Below are 22,308 nucleotides of genomic sequence, written 5' to 3'. Positions count from 1 at the left end.
CAAAGGCACATGGAACACTGTTACCTTCCCTCCCTATTTTTCTACTTGCATTTTTACGTGCTTTCGAACTGCTAGGTTGGCTCATAGCCCTTAATAATAACAATATCATGCAAGGTATCTAGTGACACCAGTGCCCCCTAATACAGCTAGAAGTTTAAAAGGCTAAAGGGGGCTTCAACTTGGGAGATATGAAGTTCTTCTTTGGCTGCTTGATGAAAAAAAGGGAAGAGCTCTTTTCTGGAATAATAAACTGGGAAGCGGGGAAGATTCTTCCTGAATAATACTATGCATCTTGGAAAATCTCCAACTTTGTCTGTCTTTATTATTCACTTAATATATTTTTTCTTCTTATTTCCAATTCTTAGAGATTTCCTGGACAGGTTCCTGCAGTTTTCCTGGCAAGGTTTTTCAGAAGTGGTTTCCTATTGTCTCTTTCTTAGAATTAAGTTAAATAACTCTCATCTCTCTGAGGTTCAGTAAACCACCTACCCATTCTGACGTCTTTTACATCTTTTTATTTCTTGCAGAATGTTTTCCACAATACCCTATCATTTTTCTAAATTTTGCATGTCACCTTGCAAAATTCAGAATAAAAATTCACCAGCCATGACAGAGTCTATCCTTGCACAGACACATTGTTAACTATTAAATCATTAATATTATTCCTTTGCCATAAAGTAACATTTTACTTTTATTGTTATTATTATCTTCTCAGACAGTATACTGTGTAGAATAATATACTGTAATATTTCCATAATTTTTAACTTTAGACCGCTAATGACTCACACCCTGGACGGTATCTCTTTACTCTCCTACCATCCGGTAGGAGATATAGGAATATGGCCAGCCATACCAACAGGCTGAAAAATAGCTTTTATCCGTGGGCTGTTGGGCTTTTAAAAGGGACATAATCTTATGCAGAATTGACTTGGGAGGCCGGTGTGTGGTGTAGTTGGTTCACATGGTGTGGTGGGATGGAGGGTTTGTTGTCACTGTGTGTTGGGGGGAGAGAGCACGGGGGGAGGCTCAGCTAATCTCAATGTACACATGTTGTACTTTGACAATAAAGGTTTATTTATTATTATTATTATTATTATTATTATTATTATTATTATTATTATTATTATTATTATTATTATTATTATATTCTATAATATTTCCATAATTTTAACTGTAGACCGCTAATGTTGTAGATGTCAACATTAAAAATTAAAACATATAAAATGTTAACATTTATATCAGCTAACCTTCCCTATTAAAAGGAAAATAGTGGAAAAAATAAAAGATAAAAGATAAAATTAATCACTAGTGTAAAGTACTTATCAGGAATTACCTATGAAATCTGTGGTTTGGAGGCTCAAAGAAGTATGGTTTATTTATTTATTTTATTTATTTTATTGGATTTATATACCGCCCTTTCCCTGAAAAAAAATAAAAACCCCAATTAAAATTAAAATTCTCAGCCCGGGCCACAGAGTTCGAAGAGCCAGGTCTTCAGGTCCCGGTGAAATGAATGAAGGTCGGGGGCAGTCCTAAGCTCCATGGGCAGCTGGTTCCAGGGGGCAGGCGCACCCACTGAGAAGGCCCTCCCCTGGGTGTTATCTGCCGGCAATCTTTTACCGGCGGCACCCTGAGAAGACCCTCCCTGTGGGAGCGCACTGGATGAAGGGAACTTGATGCTTGATTCCCTTAGATATCACGGACCCAAGCCATTTAGGGCTTTATAGGTCATCACCAGCACCTTGAATCTCACCCGGAGGGCAACCGGGAGCCAATGCAGCTCGCGGAGTAGAGGTGTTACATGGGAGTATTGGGAAACCCCCATCACAACTCGCGCGGTCACATTCTGCACCAGCTGAAGCTTCCGAGTGGTCCTCAAGGGCAGCCCCATGTAGAGAGCATTGCAGTAGTCTAAACGGGAGGTCACGAGCGCATGAGTGACTGTGTGTAGGGCATCTCGGTCCAGGTAGGGTCACAACTGGCGCACCAGGCGAACCTGGGCAAAAGCCCCCCTGGTCACGGCTCCTATATGGTCTTCAAAATTGAGCCGTGAATCCAGGAGGACGCCCAAGTTGCGAGCCCTATCAACGGGGGGTAACACCTCACCCCCCATCATTAAAGGTGGAATAGTCTGGTTAACCCGAGATGCCGATATGCACAGCCACTCAGCCTTGGCACGATTGAGACGAAGCCTGTTTCTCCCCATCCAGACCTGGACCACCTCCAGGCAACGGGACATCATGGCAAGGGCATCGCTGGGGTGGTTTGGGGTGGAGAGAAAAAGTTGGGTATCATCAGCGTACTGATGATACCCCACCCCGAAACCACAAATGATCTCACCCAGCGGCTTCATATAGATGTTGAACAGGAGGGGCGAGAGAACCAACCCCTGAGGAACTCCACAAACGAGAGGCCTCGAGGTGGATTTCTGCCCTCCCATCAACACCAACTGCGAGTGGCCCAGGAGATATTAGGAGAACCACCATAAAATGGTGCCTCCCACTCCCAACCCCCTGAGACGCCGCAGTAGGATACCATGGTCGATGGTATCAAAAGCCGCTGAGACATCTAATAGGACTAGGACAGAGGAACAACCCCTGTCCCGAGCCTGCCAGAGATCATTCACGAGCGCGACCAATGCCATCTCCGTGCTGTGTCCGGGCCTGAAACCCAATTGGTATGGGTCCAGATAATCAGTTTCCTCCAGGAACAGAGGAAGCTGATGCGCCACCACACTCTCAACAACCTTCGCCATAAAGGGAAGGTTGGAGACTGGACGATAGTTATTTAGAACAGCTGGGTCCAGGACAGGCTTTTTGAGGAGGGGCCTCACCACCGCCTCCTTCAAGGCGGCGGGGAAGACACCCTCCTTCAAAGAAGCAGTTATTACTGCCTGGAACCAGCCTCGTGTCTCCTCTCGGGCCACATAAACCAGCCAGGAGGGGCATGGATCCAACAAACAGGTGGTGGAGCTCAGCCTCCCCATGATCCTGTCCACATCATCAGGGGAAACATAAAATATTAAATATGGTGCTAGATGTAGATATAATTCCACTAATCAGGAAATCTCCTGGCTTATAATAATTAAATCTGTGGTCTTCTTTCTGTATATTTAGTGGACATTTCATTGTCAGCATCCCACATGGAAAATGGGACACCAGGAGAAGCAGCTGCAGCAGTATTTCACATATCATGATGGAGATCTTCTATAGTTCTCTGAGACAGGCACCCACTGTCTTTGGCCTCAGAGCTGTCTAAGGAGAAGCATAATAATAATAATAATAATAATAATAATAATAATAATAATAATAATAATAATAATAATAATAATAATAACAACAACAATAACAACAACAACAATAACAACAACAGCAACAGCAACAGTATCTTAAGCCTATCTTCTGGAATATTGGCTATTCCTGCCAGCATGGTGTCGTCTGCAAATTTGATGAGTTCCCCATCTATCCCCTCATCCAAATCGTTGATGAAGATATTGAAGAGCACTGGGCCCAGAACAGAGCCCTGGGGCACTCCAGTACACACTTCCTTCCATGTAGATGCAGTTCTCTTGCAAAAGAACACAGATCCAGTGACTTGATCAAGCAAGATAAACTTTAATCTGGCACATTAAAGGGGCAGCATTAAAAGTCAGACCTGTACATTTGTGCCGACAGGAGTCTCACCGTGTGTTCTTCATCATCCTTGAGCTCCTCGTGGACCAGAGCTTCAGATTTTTATAAGAATTAATAAATATTTGTGAAATCCATTGATGTGGGTTACTAACATCTACCTTGTTTCAAAATTACCTTGGGTGGGAAAAGTCCCCTAGCCTTTAGTGGAAGATGAAGTAATCATTCTGATTTTGATAATTAGACAGGGATTTGAGAATTACAGTCGATTCTCTGTATGACTTCATTTATTACTCTGCATGAGGTGGAAAACCTTACTTGACTTATGGGTGTATTTCCAATTTAATCATCAAAACAACAACTCAGGGTATTTCTTAATCCTGTTATTCAAGAAACGTACTGTGCAATGAGTACTCTGGGGGAAGGAGAATATCTGGTCCTTTTATATTTGGGTTTCTCATTGAGTCACAGCACAGAGAAAGTACTGATTGTGCCACTGGTGGACCCTGAATCTCTGGTGGGGTATTCATCTTGCCTCTGCTGCATCTCTCCCAGGCTTTCAATATTCAATCATGATATGACTTTAGAGTCTAGCTTTTAATGCCATCAATTATGCTATGCTTCGGGGTTGCCTGAAAGAATTGGGACTGGGAACCACATTTCTGGAAAAGATAATCAAACAACAAATCAGCGAACACCTTAATGCAAACAAAGTCATCACTAAAAGTCAACATGGGTTTGTCAAAAACGGATCATGCCAGACAAATCTTATTACATTCTTTGACCAAGTGACACAATTAGTGGACCAGAGGAATGCTGTAGATATAATTTACTTGGACTTCAGTAAGGCATTTGATAAAGTAGATCACAACCTACTACTTGACAAGATAGAAAAATGTGGGTTAGATAGCATCACCACCAGGTGGATTCGTAGCTGGCTGACAGGCCGTACTCAGTGTGTGGTCCTCAATGGAACTGCATCTACATGGAAGGAAGTGTGTACTGGAGTGCCCCAGGGCTCTGTTCTGGGCCCAGTGCTCTTCAATATCTTCATCAACGATTTGGATGAGGGGATAGATGGGGAACTCATCAAATTTGCAGACGACACCAAGCTGGCAGGAATAGCCAATACTCCAGAAGATAGGCTTAAGATACAGGAGGATCTGGACAGACTCGAACACTGGGCACTATCTAACAAAATGGAATTGAATGGTGAAAAAAGTAAGGTTCTAAATTTAGGCAGGAAAAATCAAATGCACAGGTATAGTATAGGTGGTACCTTGCTCAATAGTAGTAACTATGAGAGGGATCTCAGAGTCTTAGTGGAAAATCACTTCAATATGAGCCAGCAGTGTGCTGCAGCTGCCAAAAAAGCTAACACAGTGCTAAGCTGCATTAACAGAGGGATAGAATCAAGATCACATGAAGTACTAATACCACTTTACAATGCCTTGGTAAGGGCACACCTGGAATACTGCGTTCAGTTTTGGTCACCATGATGTAAAAAAGATGTTGAGACTCAAGAAAGAGTACAGAGAAGAGCAACAAAGATGATTGGGGGACTGGAGGCTAAAACAAATAGGGAACGGTTGCTAGAATTGGGTATGTGTAGTTTAATGAAGAGAAGGGTGAGGGGTGACATGATAGCAGTGTTCCAATATCTCAGGGGCTGCCACAAAGAAGAGGAAGTCAAGCTATTCTCCAAAGCACCTGAAAGCAGGACAAGAAGCAACAGATGGAAACTAGTCAAGGAGACAAGCAACCTAGAACTAAGGAGAAACTTCCTGACAGTTAGAACAACTAACCAGTGGAACAACCTGCCTCCAGAAGTGGTGAATGCTCCAACACTGGAAGTTTTTCAGAAGAGACTGGCCAGCCATTTGTCTGAAATGGTGTAGGGCTTCCTGCCTGAGCAGGGGGTTGGACTAGATGACCTCCAAGGTCCCTTCCAACTTCTTCTTCTTCTTCTTCTTCTTCTTCTTCTTATTATTATTATTATTATTATTATTATTATTATTATTATTGTTGTTGTTGTTGTTGTTGTTGTTGTTGTTGTTGTTGTTGTTGTTGTTGTTTACTGATTTAAGCACCAATTAAATAGAGCTGGTTTTCCTTTCACCTGTGTCAAAATTATGTGCTCAGTAAAGTTTTGCATTAGAATTGGATAATCTCGGCTGTGTTTTTGTTGGCTTTGTCAGTCAGAACCTTGACACCTACAGCTTTAAAATGCTCTGGAAGAAATAGATTATGGATCCATGGCAGTCATGGTTGAGGCCAGAATATACATTTTAGCCTCCATTCTCCTAATTATCTTTGTTGCTCTTCTCTGCACTCTTTCTAGTCTAGGCCAATTGAGAGAGTGGGAATGAATTTCCCTCTCCCCCAAAATTTATCACTTTCCTCTACTGAATCAATGCTCTTGTCATTTGCAAGTACAGAGCACCAGGGGAATTCTTTGTCTCATTTCTCCCTGTGTGAATTTCCATATACCTCACTCAAGGAAACTAAGAATATAGAACATAAAATAATATAATTGGATCTTCTCGTCCAACCTCCTGCTCAGACAAGAGACCCTCTATAATTTATGATAAATGGTTGTCCAGGCTCTTTTTTGAAAACTTTCAGTGATGGAGCACCCACAATTTCTGAAGGCAAGATGTTCCATTGGTTGGTTGCTCTCACCATTAGTAACATTCTCCTTACTTCTAGGTGGCTTCTATCCTTGATTAGTTTCCATCCACTCTTTCTTGTCTTGTCTTCAGGTGCTTTGGAAAATAAGATCACCCCCTCATCTTTCTGGGAGCCCCTCAAATAATGGAATACTGCTATCATGTTACCCCAAGCCTTTCTTTTTTCTAGACTGGCCATATCCAAATCCTGCAACCGTTCTTCATATCTTTTAGTCTCCAGGACTTTAATCATCTTAGTTGCTCTTCTTTGTACTTTTCCAAAGTCTCAACATCTGTTTTGTAACGTAGCAACCAAAACTGGATGGAGTATTCCAGGTGTGGCCTTACTAAGGCCTTACTAAGGCTTTATAAAGCGCTGCTAATACTTCATGTGATTTTGATTCTATGCCTCTGTTTACACAACCAAGGATTGTATTAGCATTTTTGGCTGCTGCCACACACTGCTGGCTCATGTGTAAGTGATTCTCCATGAGGACTCCAAGGTCCCTCTCACAGCTATCTGTTGTTTTTCTTGCCTAAGTGTAAAACCTTGCTTTTTTCCACATTAAATTTCACTTTGTTGAAGAAAGCCCATTGCTCAAGTCTGTCAAGATCCTTTTGGATCCTGCATATGTCTTCTGGGATGTTGCTATTCCTGCCAGCTTATTCCCTTCCTTCTACTCCCTCATCTAAGTCATTTATGAAAATATTGATGAGTAGTGTACCTAAGGAGGATAGTTGTGGTACTTCACTGCTTACTTCACTTCATGTAGCCATAGTATCATTAAGGATTACTCATTGATCTGTTTATCAGCCAGTTACAAATCCATCTGGTGATGAAGATGTCTGTCCCATATTTTTCTAGCTTACCAAGAAATAGGTTATGGTCTACTTTGCCAAGTGCCTTACTGAAATCTAAATATACTATGTCCATAGAATTTTGTTGGTCTACTAATTTAGTCACTTTGTCAAAGAAAGAAATTAACTTGGTTTTTTATGAACTGTTTTTAACAAACCCATGTTGGCTCCCAGTTATAACTTTATTTGCTTTGAGATATTCACAGATCTGTTTTTGATTATCTTTTACACGATCTTCTCAGGTATTGATACCAGACTGATTGGTTTGTAGTTTCCTGGCTCTGGGTTTTTTCGTCATTGTTTTCATTGGCAAGAGATTTGCATCTTATCTAAAAAATATAATTAGCAAATTTTCTTGATAAAACATCTCTAAATTGGTTTCAAACACTTGTGGGACCTGCTTTTTATTTGCTTGGCATTTTTGCTATTCTGCTTCTGTGAGCCAACCTTTGTAGTCAGTAAAAGGAAAAAAAGCAATTCCGTTTTTATTTTTGAAGGTCAGTTCAGTTGTCATGAGGGCTGATGAAGTGACCTGCTTGCTGATTTTAGAGAAAAGAGTCCCTCTGGACCAGCCTAGTATGTAGATGTTAGGGACTAGAACCCTGAGGGAGACTCATATCCTCATTCTGCTCTTCGGAACTACAATCCTGAGTGAGACTCATATTTTCTTGCTGCTGTTAGGGAATAGAACGCTGAGCGAAATGCATTTGGCTGGTCAAGCTTAAAATTTGGAGAGACAGGAGAAAGAGGGTGGATAGAAATTGGAAAGATAAATTAAGTATGCAAAGCAGATGTCACTTCCTGATTGGATAAACGGAAAACAACAATACTTGTTAAGATCATGGCTTTTGAAGATTATAAAACATAAAATATATCACAAGATAGGTGGCATTACAAATCTTTTAAAATAAATGAATAATTAAAAGAAATTATGTTGAGCTATGGAATGTTTTTGAGAACTGACAATCTGACAATATCTCTTTGTCCTTTTAAAAAATTTACACAAGGACTCAAAGCCAGATTCTGAACAAAACAAAGTTAAACAGTATGTTTCCAGATCAGTAAAGAAATGTGACAACACTGTACATTCCTTTCTTTATTCATCTCGTACATTGAATGGATATTAAAGAAATGTAGATTAGAAGACAAATAACATGATTTTAAATTGGTGGAGGAAACATCAACAAACTTCACTATGCTATTTATTGATAGTAAGATTAATCACATGGGAGGAAGAAAAAGTCTTTGAACAAATATGTCAAGTTTCCGACGTGTGGGCTTTTCAACTGACTTGAGGCATTGTTTACCGTAAAAGTCCTTTATGCTTCTTCGAAGGAAGCTGGAATCTGAAATCTTCACCCCTTGCACAATATATTAAAACACAATTCTCCACCTTTCTAATTTTGTCATTAATCATATTCTCCAATTAAATTAAAGAATCAGTTTCCCTTCCATTAGAAAACCCGCCAAGGTCTTATCTTCTTTACCTAGAGAGATGGCCTTGAAGGTGAAATTCTACTCATGCCCCCTCCCAACCTTTTAAAGCAATACACAAGTTTAACATATGAAATGGCTACTTCTTTATCTCTTGTCAAGCAATAGCATTCGATGTTAGCAGCGTTGAAAAAATAACTGTTTGTAATGTCTTATTTTAACTTAGCAATAATTTGGATAAAATATAACTGCCACAATCACGTTCACTTATTATTTTTCATTATTAGATTCTCCTTCAAGTTCATCTCAGGTCTTAGAATGATGATGTAACATTTGGGGACAAAGATGCAGCCAAGTAAGCCCAGGCTGGAGGTCAGGATGGAGAAGATCTGCACAGCCACCATGTATTTTCCTTTGGTGCTTAGGTAGGCAGGGACAAAAGAAACCCAAACACTGCAGAAGAGCAGCATGCTGAAGGTGATCCACTTGGCTTCGTTGAAGGCCCCTGGTAGTTTTCGGGCTAGAAAAGCCACCAAGAAACAAATGAAAGCCAGAAAGCCCAAGTAGCCAAGGGCAGAATAGAACATGATGACTGAACCTTCATTGCATTGCAGTACAATCTTCCCTTTTTGGGAATATAAGTCAGAATCTGGGAATGGGGGAAAGATTCCCAGCCATATGAAACAGATGCCCACCTGAACACCAGAGCAGGAGAAGATAATGAAATTGGCCAGAGATTTCCCCAGCCATTTCCTCATTTTGCTGCCTGGCTTTGTGGCCAGAAATGCCATCACCACCATGATAGTCTTGGCCAGCAAGGATGACACAGCAACTGAGAAAACAACACTGAAGGCAGTTTGTCGAAGAAGGCAGGTCACTTTCTTGGGTTGACCAATGAACAGAAGGGAAGTCAAGAAGGAAAGCAAGAGAAAGATCAGAAGAATGTAGGTGAGATCACGGTTGTTAGCTTTGACTATGGGAGTTTCTCGATATTTAATAAAAATTCCTAGAACTAAGACAGTGATAAGAGACAAAAAAAGGGCAGAGACAGCTAGGATGAGACCTAGGTTTTCTCTGAAGGACAGGAAAGTTATAACTTTGGGGACACACTGATCCCGCTTCTCATTGGAGAGATGGTCATGTGGACATTTTGCACATTGGGCTACATCTGAAAAACACAACGAATTTTTAAATAGTGATTCAATGGTATTCCACGCATCATGACCAACTGACAAGAAGCAGGATGTAGATAAAGCAATGAAGTTTTTTTCTCTCTATTTTTTTAAAAAATGATATGATTAGAATAATGAAATGCAAGGGAAAAATGCTTACTTACTAAGCATGAATAAAGTAGATAATTATGTTTATGGAAAACATTCCTCTCTTCCCTTTTGTTGTTTCTCCAAGCTGTGAGCAGAATAAACACACACACAGAGAGAGACATACAGACACACACCACTTCCACATATAATCTATTTGTTTCTGTGTTTGTGTTTTACTTTAAAGTGTAAAGATTCTTGCTGGCATCTGATATTAGTTTTGATTCATCTCACAACTTTCTGACTAAAAATCATGTTCTAAAGCTTATATCCTGCTGTGCAATGTGTTCCACATACGAGACCTATTTTTTTAAAAAAAGTTACTTAAGCTTCATCACAGATACTGTAGATCAGTGTTTCTCAACCTACACAACATTAAGACGTGCACTTCAATTCCCAGAATTCCTCAGCCAGAATTCCCCAATTCCCTGAATTCCATGACTCCCAAGGAATTCTGGGAGGTCATGTCCACATGACTTAATGCTGCCAGGAATCAATGCTGTAGGTATTTGTGTCATTGCTGCATATTCTCCAAAGTGACCTCCCAATCTGACATCACTGACAAAATATCTATTTTTCCAATTCTCTCCTAAATTTGTTCTTGCAATTGCCAGAAAAAATATCTTACTAGAATTTGAGGTTAGGTTTGTTTTGTATAGGTGTTTCAAATGCTGTCATGTTTCTTAAGGTCTCTCAGTATTTTTCAAGATTGCTTGTTATTGTTTCAGGAACTTGTGAAAACATCCACCATGGTGAATTTTACCTTCACTGAACAGTTGTTGCAGTGTTTTTAGTCTGTTTCTTGAATCTAATGGTATATTGGTATATGAGAACAAATCTTGCTAATACCAGAGCCGTGGTGGTACAGTGATTAGAATGCAGTATTGCAGGCTAACTCTGCCCACTGCCTGGAGTTCGATACTGACCAGCTCAAGGTTGAATCAGTCTTCCATCCTTTCAAGGTCAGTAAAATGAGGACCCAGATTGTTGAGGGGCAATATGCTTAGAGCATGCTGTAAAGCACTATGAAGCAGTAAATAAGTCTAACTGCAATTCCTATTGCTACCATATTATCCTTAGAATAAAAGACTGGTGCTGCTTCTTTGTTCTTGAATTACCTACCTTCCTGCACAGAGATGGTTCCTTCCATACATGGAGAACAGTCATAGCAACAAACTGGTTCTCCCTCTCTCATCAGCTTGGTATATCCTGGGAGGCAACGTTCCGTACACCTAGAAAAGGGGGCCTTCTGAACAGAAAAAAAATCAGAGAAATGTATGAATGAGGGGATTACTTCTAAAAATGGAAGTGAGCACCAAAGTGGGTTCATGAATTCAAGAGGGTACTTTCAAGATCTTTTCCCACATACAATTAAAATATGTTTGTTTCAGTGAAATTTCTCCACTAACAATTTCATTTCAGCAGGCTATGATCTCAGAGTTCCCTTAATGTTCAGAAAGAGCTGCTGACTCTCCAGTCCAATCATCATTATCCTAGGATTATTCTGCATTTGGGCTTCAGATCCTGTCAGCTTCAGCCAACTGGTCAAAGATACAAAACTGTGGAAAGTCTAGTCCAAAGCATGGAAAGCAAAGGGTTACTTCGTCTTGTCTTAGCAATTGCTAGAACACCATCTGTCACAACATTTCCTCTGCCTTCTTACAATATGTATTTCTTAGATCTCAATTTACTATCAACTCAGTCTCAAAGAAGACTCCAGTTCTGGAAAAAAAACATTGAATGATTCAATAGAAGAAAATCTGTGTAACTCAGGGTTGAATTGTAAATTCCTTGATGTTCTCTGGTTTTGACTGCCTGTTTGTAGATATTTCATCACTTGAATAGATAACATTATCAGTGCTATCATCAGGCATTGATGATGTTACTTAGTTGGGAAATTAACCAGTGAAATTACCTGCAAACAAACAAACAAGCTCAGAGAACACCAAAGATTCCACTGAATAAAATGCCCTACCGTAAGTCCCTCAGTGTCGAAGGCCAGTTCATTGGTTTGTGATGCTCCTAGGTTTCCTTACATGCTACAACCAGCTTTGGGATAGCCAACAACATGTTTTCCATTCTACATCACAACAATGTTGGTATTCCCATCATAAGCAATAGATTTTTTAAAAAAGTATTCTATTAGTTTTCTATCATTACAATTCATTTGTGCTTAATGAACAATGTGTTGTCTGGGTTGATTTTTGCCTAGACATAATGGTTAAATTCTTACTCTCTGTCCCGCTTTTCCAATCATTGATAAAAAATAAGTTCTATATTTGGAAGTATTCTGTATCTTCTTTTCCTTTGATTCTCAATCTGAGTCTGTCAATTTCTGCCCAGTCCAATATTTTCTTAATTATTGCTTCCTTTGGTGGTGTTATCTCATTTTTCCAGTGCCGTGCAAACACAATCCTTGCTGCGGTTAATACATGTAATGTTAAATATACATTTTGTTTATCAAACTTTTCTGGCATTATGCCTAGTAAAAAAAGTTCAGGTTTAAAATCTACATGTTTTCCTAACACCTTTTCTCACCAAGTATGTATTTTAGTCCAAATTTTTTTTTGCTTTTACACATGTCCACCATAAGTGATAATATGTACCGGGATTTTGATTACATTTCCAACATTTGCTAGACATATTTTTAAACATTTTTGCTAATCTAAGAATAGTAATTTCAGTCAAGAATCTTTTCAATCTCTCTGCTATTATTGAGGCAAAAAAATTATAATCCACATTTAATTATGATTTTGGACTATAATTTTTTATCTGTGTCAAATCTGAATCTTCTCTTGATATTAAAGTAATACTTGCTTCCATCCATGTTTGGTAGTTTGGCCTCTAATAATACCTCGTTACACACTTCCTTCATTGGTAGACTTAATGTATCTTGCAGACATTTGTAAACCTCTGTGGGTAGCCCATCCGGTCCTGGGGTTTTATCGTTTTTCTGGTTTTTTAATAGCTTTTATCACTTCCATCATTGTAATTTTTTCATTTAATATATTTTTTAGGTTTTCTTGTATTTTTGGTAGGTTTGCATTTTCAAAGTATTGTATCATTTTTTCTCAAGAAATTCCTTCTATATAATTTTTCATAAAGGTCTTTCTTTTTTTAATTGCATCAGTTTGGAATTGTAAGTCACCCTTCTCATTTTGTAGTTTATTATCAGTTTCTTCTCTCTTTCTTTTTTCAGTTTATATGCCAACCATCTTCCTGGCTTGTTTGCATTTTCAAAAAAGTTTTGTTTTACCCTTTTTATTTGTAGAGCCAATTCTTCTGACTCTATTAAATTTAATTTACCGTAGTTTCCGGCGTATAAGACTACTTTTTAACCCATGAAAATCTTCTCAAAAGTCAGGGGTCGTCTTATACGCCGGGTGCTGAAACTTTAGGGACAGGGCTGGCTGGAAACCCTGGAGCGGATCTCCCATTTGGTCTTTTTTTTTTAAATCCCATTTATATCCTGCCCTTCTCCGAAGACTCAGGGTGGCTTACAATTTAAAGCACAAATCAATGTGCTTAGCAATAGCCTTCATTCTGTGTATATGCCTGTTTATTAGGGCTTTCACACACACCCAGCAGCATTATTACAAAGTCAACTTATTGCCCCCAACAATGTGGGTCCTCATTTTACCTACCTTGGAAGGATGGAAAGCTGAGTCAACCTTGAGCCTGGTGGGATGCGAACCTGCACTAATTGCAGGCAGCTTGTGTTACTTAAGGCTCTGTGCAGGGAAAGCTTTAGAGTTAATTAGGAAAAGTGAAAAAGTGAATTAGGAAAATAGAGAATGGTTGCTGGAATCAGGGGCTGCCACAAAGAAGAGGGAGTCAAGCTATTCTCCAAAGCACCTGAAAGCAGGACAAGAAGTAATGGATGGAAACTAATCAAGGAGAGAAGCAACCTAGAACTAAGGAGAAACTTCCTGACAGTTAGAACAATTAACCAGTGGAACAACCTGCCTCCAGAAGTGGTGAATGCTCCAACACTGGAAGTTTTTAAGAAGAGACTGGACAGCCATTTGTCTGAAATGGTATAGGGTTTCCTGCCTTAGCAGGGGGTTGGACTAGATGACCTCCAAGGTCCCTTACAACTTATTATTATTATTATTATTATTATTATTATTATTATTATTATTATTATTATTATTATTATTATTATTATTATTATTATTATTTAATCCACTTGCACTGTTTTATGTCTACATATTTGATGACAAACAGCCTTATGTTTATAAGTGACAGTTTTCCTACTAAGCGCCTGCATGTCATAAGCATTTGAATTAAAATTACCATATTAAAATCAAATCTGATGTTTTTTAATTTTTATTTGGTGTGCATTGGAAGAGGGGTAGTCTTATACGGCGAGTATAGCCCAAACCCTATAATTTAACAGGAAATGTAGGGGGTCGTCTTATATGCCCAGTCGTCTTATACTCTGGAAAATACGGTATGTTTCACTGTCTCCATTTGTCTTTTCACAATTTTCTTTTCTTGATGTATTTGTAATTCTAATTCCAGTTTCTTCAATTCTTCTCTTAGTGCTGTAAATTGTTCTTTTTTTCTTTGTTCTTTTTAGCCATATATGTTATAGCTAATCCTCTAAAATATGCTTTGGCTGTGTCCCATGTATTCTGAATTTAAATCTCTTCCTTTTTATTTTTTTTAAAGAAAAACTCTGTTTCCTTTATTGATAATTCTACAAAGTGTTTCTCTTTTAACAAGGATTGATTCAAACTCCATCTTGATTTCTTCTTTATCTCTTTCTGGGTCAGCTTTATTGGATTATGGTCTGCCCAAATGTTAGGTTTTACCTCAATCTCATATATATTATTACTTAGCTCAGGGGACATCCATATCATATCAATTCTAGGCCAAGATTTACTGTATGTCTATTCAAATAAAATGTGTACTGGGTCTTTTTAGGGTTTCTTTCTCTCTAAGTATCCTGTATGGAAATTTCTTCTGCCATTCTGTCTTTCTTCCTTTTCCCCTCCTTTGCTCCTTCTATAATCTAATTTTCTATCAACAATTGTATTAAAATCTCCTATCAAGCAAACGTTTTGGTGTTCCATTTCCATTATTTTCCTGTTATGTATTCCAGAGAATAGTGTTCAAAAATGATAGCTAGAAACAGGATCTTCTCACCCAGTTCCATGTCATGCTGTTATTGATCCTCTCATTGGGCTAGTCCTCACCCTTCCCAGCTGTCAGAAGCTCTTGGTCAGACTGCATGAATGCAGTCTGTCCTTCTTCTGTCAGTTTGGAGGGATTTCCTTGGATCAAATGGGCTAACTGACATTTGCCCATTATCAATGAGGGTTTCCTCCTTTGTTGTCGCCTCTCCGGGACAACCTTTGGCCCGGCAGAAGGAAATCAGCTGTGGGGTATGGAGCTCTCCTCTCCCCACATCTATATCGCTATGACGTCAAACTGGATATCTCTTATCATAAAAATAGATCTTTTGATAGGAACAGGAGAAATAGTCTCCTTTAACCTATCCTTTTAGCTGTGGTGACTCTCCATATAAGTTAAAAGACTGATAAACCACAAAATCACATGGATAGATAGGAACAGGTGAACAATAAAACCCACATAGAGGCAGACTTGGTTACCTTGTTAAAAGATGTTGGCCATATGATGGCGCTCTCATCGACTGAGATCTTGATGTCTGAAGAGACTTCTTTTTCAATATTCCCAATTATCACCCCAGCAGCAGATTTGTTGGGAAATACTGCCCAGTCCACGATATTAAAGTCAGCAGTGGAAATTCCATACTCATCCAAATAAACGTCATTTACAGAAAAATTGTAAATCTGGAAGTTTCTTAGAAATGGATGGAGCTGAAAAGACATGGAGAATCATCCTTGCAATGTATACATTCTCATTTGAGCACTAAGTCAAAACAGAGGTACTTTTTCGCAGCGCTTCTGTATGCAAATGTGGTAGGAAGATTCTATTTTTCTCTCTAATTACCTCTCTCCCTCTCTTTCTTTCCCACTCCCATTGTTTCTCCCAGGCTCTTTCCACTCTTTCTGTCTCTCTGTCTATGTCTGTCTGTCTCTCCCTCTCACACACATACAGATCTTTTTAGTTTATTATTTTAGCCTGCTCTGCTTGATGAAATTGGTAATCTCAGATCCCAAACATGTTGTGCAACAATGATGGAAGTTCAGTAGAACATGATGGTTATTGTCCCATCCTACTGCTTATTTATTCAGCAATTGTGAAAAGAACCTTCCAGTCTCTTCAGAAATCATAACCTATTCTCACAAGCATCCTCAATCAGCACACCAGGCTTAATCTAGAAGATTCAGCAGCACAATCTATCTGTTTCTCTCTCTCTAAAATGTCTCATCTTGTCAGAACAAATATTAGAAACAGGCAATTGTTCTTGGGTTATCCCCATCATCTCTGCTTATCTTTATGATAACATGTAAGAATTGAAAGGGAACCATTATTAAAATATTGAAGAAGCATTACATGCCACGGTTGAACCATCTGGAGTGTCTGGTGGTCCCCAGAAGGCATCCTCCTCTTACTCGTTTGGGAGGAAAAGGCAGCACTGGAGACTGATGCCACAACCTGGATAGTTGTGGAAATACTGGAGCCATCCTCAGACAAGATTCTTGCAACCAGATCTGGGAATGGGATTTCCCAGGTCTCTTTTTCCAGGCATGTGATCCAAACTTTCTTAGACAACAAAGGTCTTGAATAAGAACACTGAAATGCTTCCTCCCCAAACATCCCTGTAGCAAAATGACGTGAAAGAAAATCATGATATTGTGTCCATTTCTTTGCCTTAGTTGAGAAGGATAATAAAAGATGGTAATGCTGGAGATTAACATATTGGTAAAATAATCTCACATTTAAATCTGACAAAGCTGTAGCAATCCATACTTTTCCCTCAAACAGGATTTTTGTCTTTTCAATGTTTGGTATTAGTAATGCTAGTATTAATGAGGACTGAAAGTCCAAGTGACAAACAATACTTTTCACTTTACTGTCGCTAACATATTGAAGGATGTACTTATCCCTCCCTGATGTAAGAACCATGGGTAAGCTTTCTGAGAAGGCAACACAGACACCTTTCCTTAAGGCTTCTGGCACAAAGGTTCTTCTGAATTTTTCTCCGGTTTCATTGTCTGGAGCAACAAGGCCAATCCACGTCCATCGGAAATGCAGGAGCAACTTGATAATTGCCAAGTGAGGAGGCTCTTGTTTTGGACTCACCCGGTAGAAAAAAGGGAAATTATATTTCTGCTCTGGAATGTGGCTGATGACCCCATAGTTGATCTAAGGTGAAACAGAAAAGATGGTTGATTGCTTTGCTCTTAAGGACAAAAATAAGTGCTTACTTCTAAGGGTTTTTTTTTCTGATGCTAACTCTCTACTCACATATCAGCTGGTCAATTATATTCACTAAGTTATATAACTGCACAGAACTATTCATTAGATATGCTGTTTTCTTGTCCTATTCTTTTTTTTCCTTTCCCCAATAACAAATTGCTGTATTACACTGTTTCTCTTTTTGCTGTGCTCTTTTATTGTAAAGGCTTTAAAAATATATAGAGATTTTGTTTGGAATTGGTTGGAATAAGGGTGAAAAGTTGTTTTTTTTTCTCCCAAGACTGCAGTGACCAGAAGACAGGGAGAGGAGGCAGAAGGGTGGGAAAAGAGGATGCAAATTCCATGCAAAGGATGATTGACAGCACTTCATTTGAGCTATGGGTGGAGGTTCGTTCAGTTGAAAAATCTCTTTGTAACCTGTTTATCTTTTAAAAACAATCACGATATACAATGATGTAAGAATGAAGTAAGGTATTTGAATGCATGATGAAAATAGAATAGTTCAGGCGTCCTTTAAGCTCTGTCATCTAAATCATTTTATTTATGACCTGACCCCTTTTGGACTATCATTAGACTTTACAAAATGAAATTAGCTTCAGTGTTCATTCCTACTTGTGGAATTTTGTAGATGCCCAGCATAGTTGAAATGGAAGGAAAGAGCTCCGAATCGGTCCCTTCAAGCACAGCCAGAAGATTATTTGGTCTTCCACAACTGTAGTTTGGGACATTCTCCTGCCCTGTAGACAGCAAGTCCATCATGACCTCATATGTTATCCTTGCATTGAAAAAGTTCTCATAGATGCTGTAGCCCAGGGTGATGTTGGGTAGCAGCTTTGGATTCTGGTTGATCTCATGAGTGGCAAAGAAGAAGGGCAGGACGTGCCAGAAGCTCATACTCGGTATACTGCAAGATAAGAGACTGCAGTTGGCTTTCATCTTCAATTCATAGAATCACATCATATTTCCTGAAGCTGTTCCTTTAAGGACATTTATAACTAATCACTTGGATTGCTGTATTATACGTCTAGTGCACAAATTTGACAATCTAACGATCTGTAACCCAGGATGATGTTTGGTAACAGCTTTGGATTCTGATTGATCTCATGAAGGGGAAAGCAAGAGAAGATCAGACCAAAAGCTCAATTCCTATATTGTACTGCAGGAAATATTCTCAGAAATTCACTCTCTAATAAAATAATGTAAGATGCCTGTATCATTCATTTCTTGGACCTTGCCAGGAGATGGACTTCTTTGGATTTTGCTATTAGAAGGACAGTCCTATTGACCACAAATGACTTTCTTTCCAATGGTTTTCTTCAGGCTCAAAATCATCCCAATTGGAAATTGTAGATCTGATCCCAACCATGACCTCCAAGGTCCCATTATTATTATTATTATTATTATTATTATTATTATTATTATTATTATTATTATTATTATTATTATTATTATTCATTGCACAGTCAGCCAGATGTTCAGACTGGATTTGGCATTTTTGTCGACCTATCGAGTCCTTACCAAGGACCTGGGATAGGCAGATGTGGATGTTTGATGGTATTACAGATATCATCGCAGGATGGAAGCAGTTCCTAGTAAGGCTGCCTTTTGCAATTGACTAATGGAGAATTTGTCAATGCCAATGGTGTTCAAGTGGTTCTCCAATTGTTTTGGGATTGCACCAAAGGCACCTATTACTATTGGTACTACCCTTGCCTTTGCCACAGTCTTTCTATTTCTATTTGTAGGTCTTTGTATTTTGTTATCTTCTCCAGTTCTTTCTCGTCTATTTTGCTGTCTCCAGGCACTGCCATATCCACTATCCAAACTTTATTGTCTTTCTTATTGACAATTGTTAAGTCCAGGGTGTTATGTTGCAGGTGCTTCTCTGTTTGAATTCTGAAGTTGTTGTTGTTGTTGTTGTTGTTGTTGTTGTTGTTGTTATTATTATTATTATTATTATTATTATTATTATTATTATTATTATTATTATTATTATTATCCAAAGCACCAAAAAGAAACAATGGATAGAAATTAACCAAGGAGAGAAGCAACCTAGAACTAAGGAGAAATTTTCTAACTGTGAGAGCAATCAACCAATGGAATAGCTTTCCTTCAGAAGTTGTATGTGCTCCATCACTGGAGGCTTTCAAAAAGAGCCTGGACACTATTTGTTTGAAATGGCTCCAGCAGGGGTTGGACTAGAAGACCTCCCAGGTCGCTTCCAACTCTATGTTCTATATTCATTATTTTCTCCAAATGGTGACTTGGAAATGCATTTTATAGTAATTGATCAACTGTCTTAGCAACTGGATACATTTATTTAAAATTCACTTCAGAAAATCATTTTCACATAAAAAACAAGGTTCTATGAAATAAGTCTCTTTATGTTGATTTGATTGCTAATTGGAGGAATATTTAAGTGGAATTATTCTGGGAAAGGTCTAGGTGATTCTCAGAGAATGCCTGGACAAGTTCCTGTAGTTTTCCTGGCAAGGTTTTTTAGAGGTGATTTGCCATTGCCTTCTTCCTAGGATTAAGAGAAAGTGACTGATCCAGGGCCAGCCAGCTTAATTTATATCCAAGGAAGGACTAGAGGTCATGCTTTCATGATTTCTAACCTGAAACATTAACCACCACATCAAACATTCATTTAATAGGGCGATTAAATAACTCTCATCTCTTCAAGGTTCACTAGATCGCCTACCAATTCTGATGTCTTTTACACCTTTTTCTTTCAGAAAGTTTTCCAACAATAGCTTATCATATTTCTGAACTTTGTGGATCAGCTTGCAAAATTAAGAACAGATTTTAACAGTAGACCACTAGAATCATAGATGTCAATGTTAAAAATTAAAACATAAAATTGTAGCATTCATACCAGCTAACCATCCATATTAAAAGGAAAATAGTGGAAAACATAAAATTAATCACCAGCGTTAAGTACATGTCAGGAATTATACATATAAAATGTTAACATTTATATCAGCTAACCTTCCCTATTAAAAGGAAAATAGTGGAAAAGATAAAAGATAAAAGATAAAATTAATCACTAGTCTAAAGTACTTATCAGGAATTACCTTTCAAATCTGTGGTTTGGAGGCTCAAAGAAGAGGTATGGTTTAAATATTGTGGTAGATGTAGATATGATTCCACTAATCAGGAAATCTCCTGGCTTATAATAATTAAATCTGTGGTCTTCTTTCTGTATATTTAATGGACATTTCATTGTCAGCATCCCACATGGAAAATGGGACACCAGGAGAAGCAGCAGCAGCAGCAGTATTTCAGATATCATGATGAAGATCTTCTGTAGTTCTCTGAGACAGGCACCCACTGTCTTTGGCCTCAGAGCTGTCTAAGGAGAAGCACAGTTCTCTTGCAAAAGAACACAGATCCACTGACTTGATCAAGCAAGAGAAACTTTAATCTGGCACATTAAAGGGGCAGCATTAAAAGTCAGACCTGTACATTTGTGCCGACAGGAGTTTCACCGTGTGTTCTTCATCATCCTTGAGCTCCTCGTGGACCAGAGCTTCAGATTTTTATAAGAATTAATAAATATTTGTGAAATCCATTGATGTGGGTTACTAACATCTACCTTGTTTCAAAATAACCTTGGGTGGGAAAAGTCCCCTAGGCTTTAGTGGAAGATGAAGTAATCATTCTGATTTTGATAATTAGACAGGGATTTGAGAATCACAGTCGATTCTCTGTATGACCTCATTTACTACTCTGCATGAGGTGGAAAACTTTACTTGACTTATGGGTGTATTTCCAATTTAATCATCAAAACAACAACTCAGGGTATTTCTTAATCCTGTTATTCAAGAAACGTACTGTGCAATGAGTACTCTGGGGGAAGGAGAATATCTGGTCCTTTTATATTTGGGTTTCTCATTGAGTCACAGCACAGAGAAAGTACTGATTGTGCCACTGGTGGACCCTGAATCTCTGGTGGGGTATTCATCTTGCCTCTGCTGCATCTCTCCCGGGCTTTCAATATTCAATCATGATTTAACTTTAGAGTCTAGCTTTTAATGCCATCAATTATGCTATGCTTCTGGGTTGCCTGAAAGAATTGGGACTGGGAACCACATATCTGGAAAAGATAATCAGACAACAAATCAGCGAACACCTTGATACAAACAAAGTCATCACTAAAAGTCAACATGGGTTAGTCAAAAACAGATCGTGCCAGACAAATCTTATTACATTCTTTGACCAAGTGACACAATTAGTGGACCAGAGGAATGCTGTAGATATAATTTACTTGGACTTCAGTAAGGCATTTGATAAAGTAGATCACAAGCTACTACTTGATAAGATAGAAAAATGTGGGTTAGATAGCATCACCACCAGATGGATTCGTACCTGGCTGACAGGCCGTACTCAGCGTGTGGTCCTCAATGGAACTGCATCTACATGGAAGGAAGTGTGTAGTGGGGTGCCCCAGGGCTCTGTTCTGGGCCCAGTGCTCTTCAACATCTTCATCAACGATTTGGATGAGGGTATAGATGGGGAACTCATCAAATTTGCAGACGACACCAAGCTGGTAGGAATAGCCAACACTCCAGAAGATAGGTTTAAGATACAGGAGGATCTGGACAGACTCGAACACTGGGCACTATCTAACAAAATGAAATTCAATTGTGAAAAAAGTAAGGTTCTACATTTAGGCAGGAAAAATCAAATGCACAGGTATAGTATAGGTGGTACCTTGCTCAATAGTAGTAACTGTGAGAGAGATCTCGGAGTCCTAGTGGACAATCACTTCAATATGAGCCAAGAGTGTGCTGCAGCTGCCAAAAAAAGCCAACACAGTGCTAGGGTGCATTAACAGAGGGATAGAATCAAGATCACGTGAAGTACTAATACCACTTTACAATGCCTTGGTAAGGGCACACCTGGAATACTGCATCCAGTTTTGGTCACCACGATGTAAAAAAGATGTTGAGACTCTAGAAAGAGTACAGAGAAGAGCAACAAAGATGATTGGGGGACTGGAGGCTAAAACATATAGGGAACGGTTGCTGGAATTGGGTATGT

The 22,308-nt window shown here is 38.9% G+C and overlaps 1 protein-coding gene across 1 annotated transcript; it reads right to left on the bottom strand.

Annotated features, from left to right (window-relative positions):
• Positions 1 to 8,853: 8,853 nt before the first annotated feature.
• Positions 8,854 to 18,156, bottom strand: LOC310634763 (vomeronasal type-2 receptor 26-like; the record flags this gene model as incomplete). Its single annotated transcript, XM_083353299.1, has 5 exons — positions 8,854 to 9,758; positions 11,032 to 11,158; positions 15,528 to 15,755; positions 16,780 to 17,208; positions 17,875 to 18,156. The coding sequence occupies 5 exons, from the start codon at positions 18,154 to 18,156 to the stop codon at positions 8,854 to 8,856; spliced, it is 1,971 nt and encodes a 656-aa protein (XP_083209425.1).
• Between the last annotated feature and the right edge of the window lie 4,152 nt (positions 18,157 to 22,308).

The sequence above is a fragment of the Vipera ursinii genome (genome assembly GCF_947247035.1).
Source record: "Vipera ursinii genome assembly, chromosome: 2".
NCBI classification, from domain to species: Eukaryota; Metazoa; Chordata; class Lepidosauria; order Squamata; family Viperidae; genus Vipera; species Vipera ursinii.
This window is presented reverse-complemented; position numbering and strand designations above follow the sequence as displayed.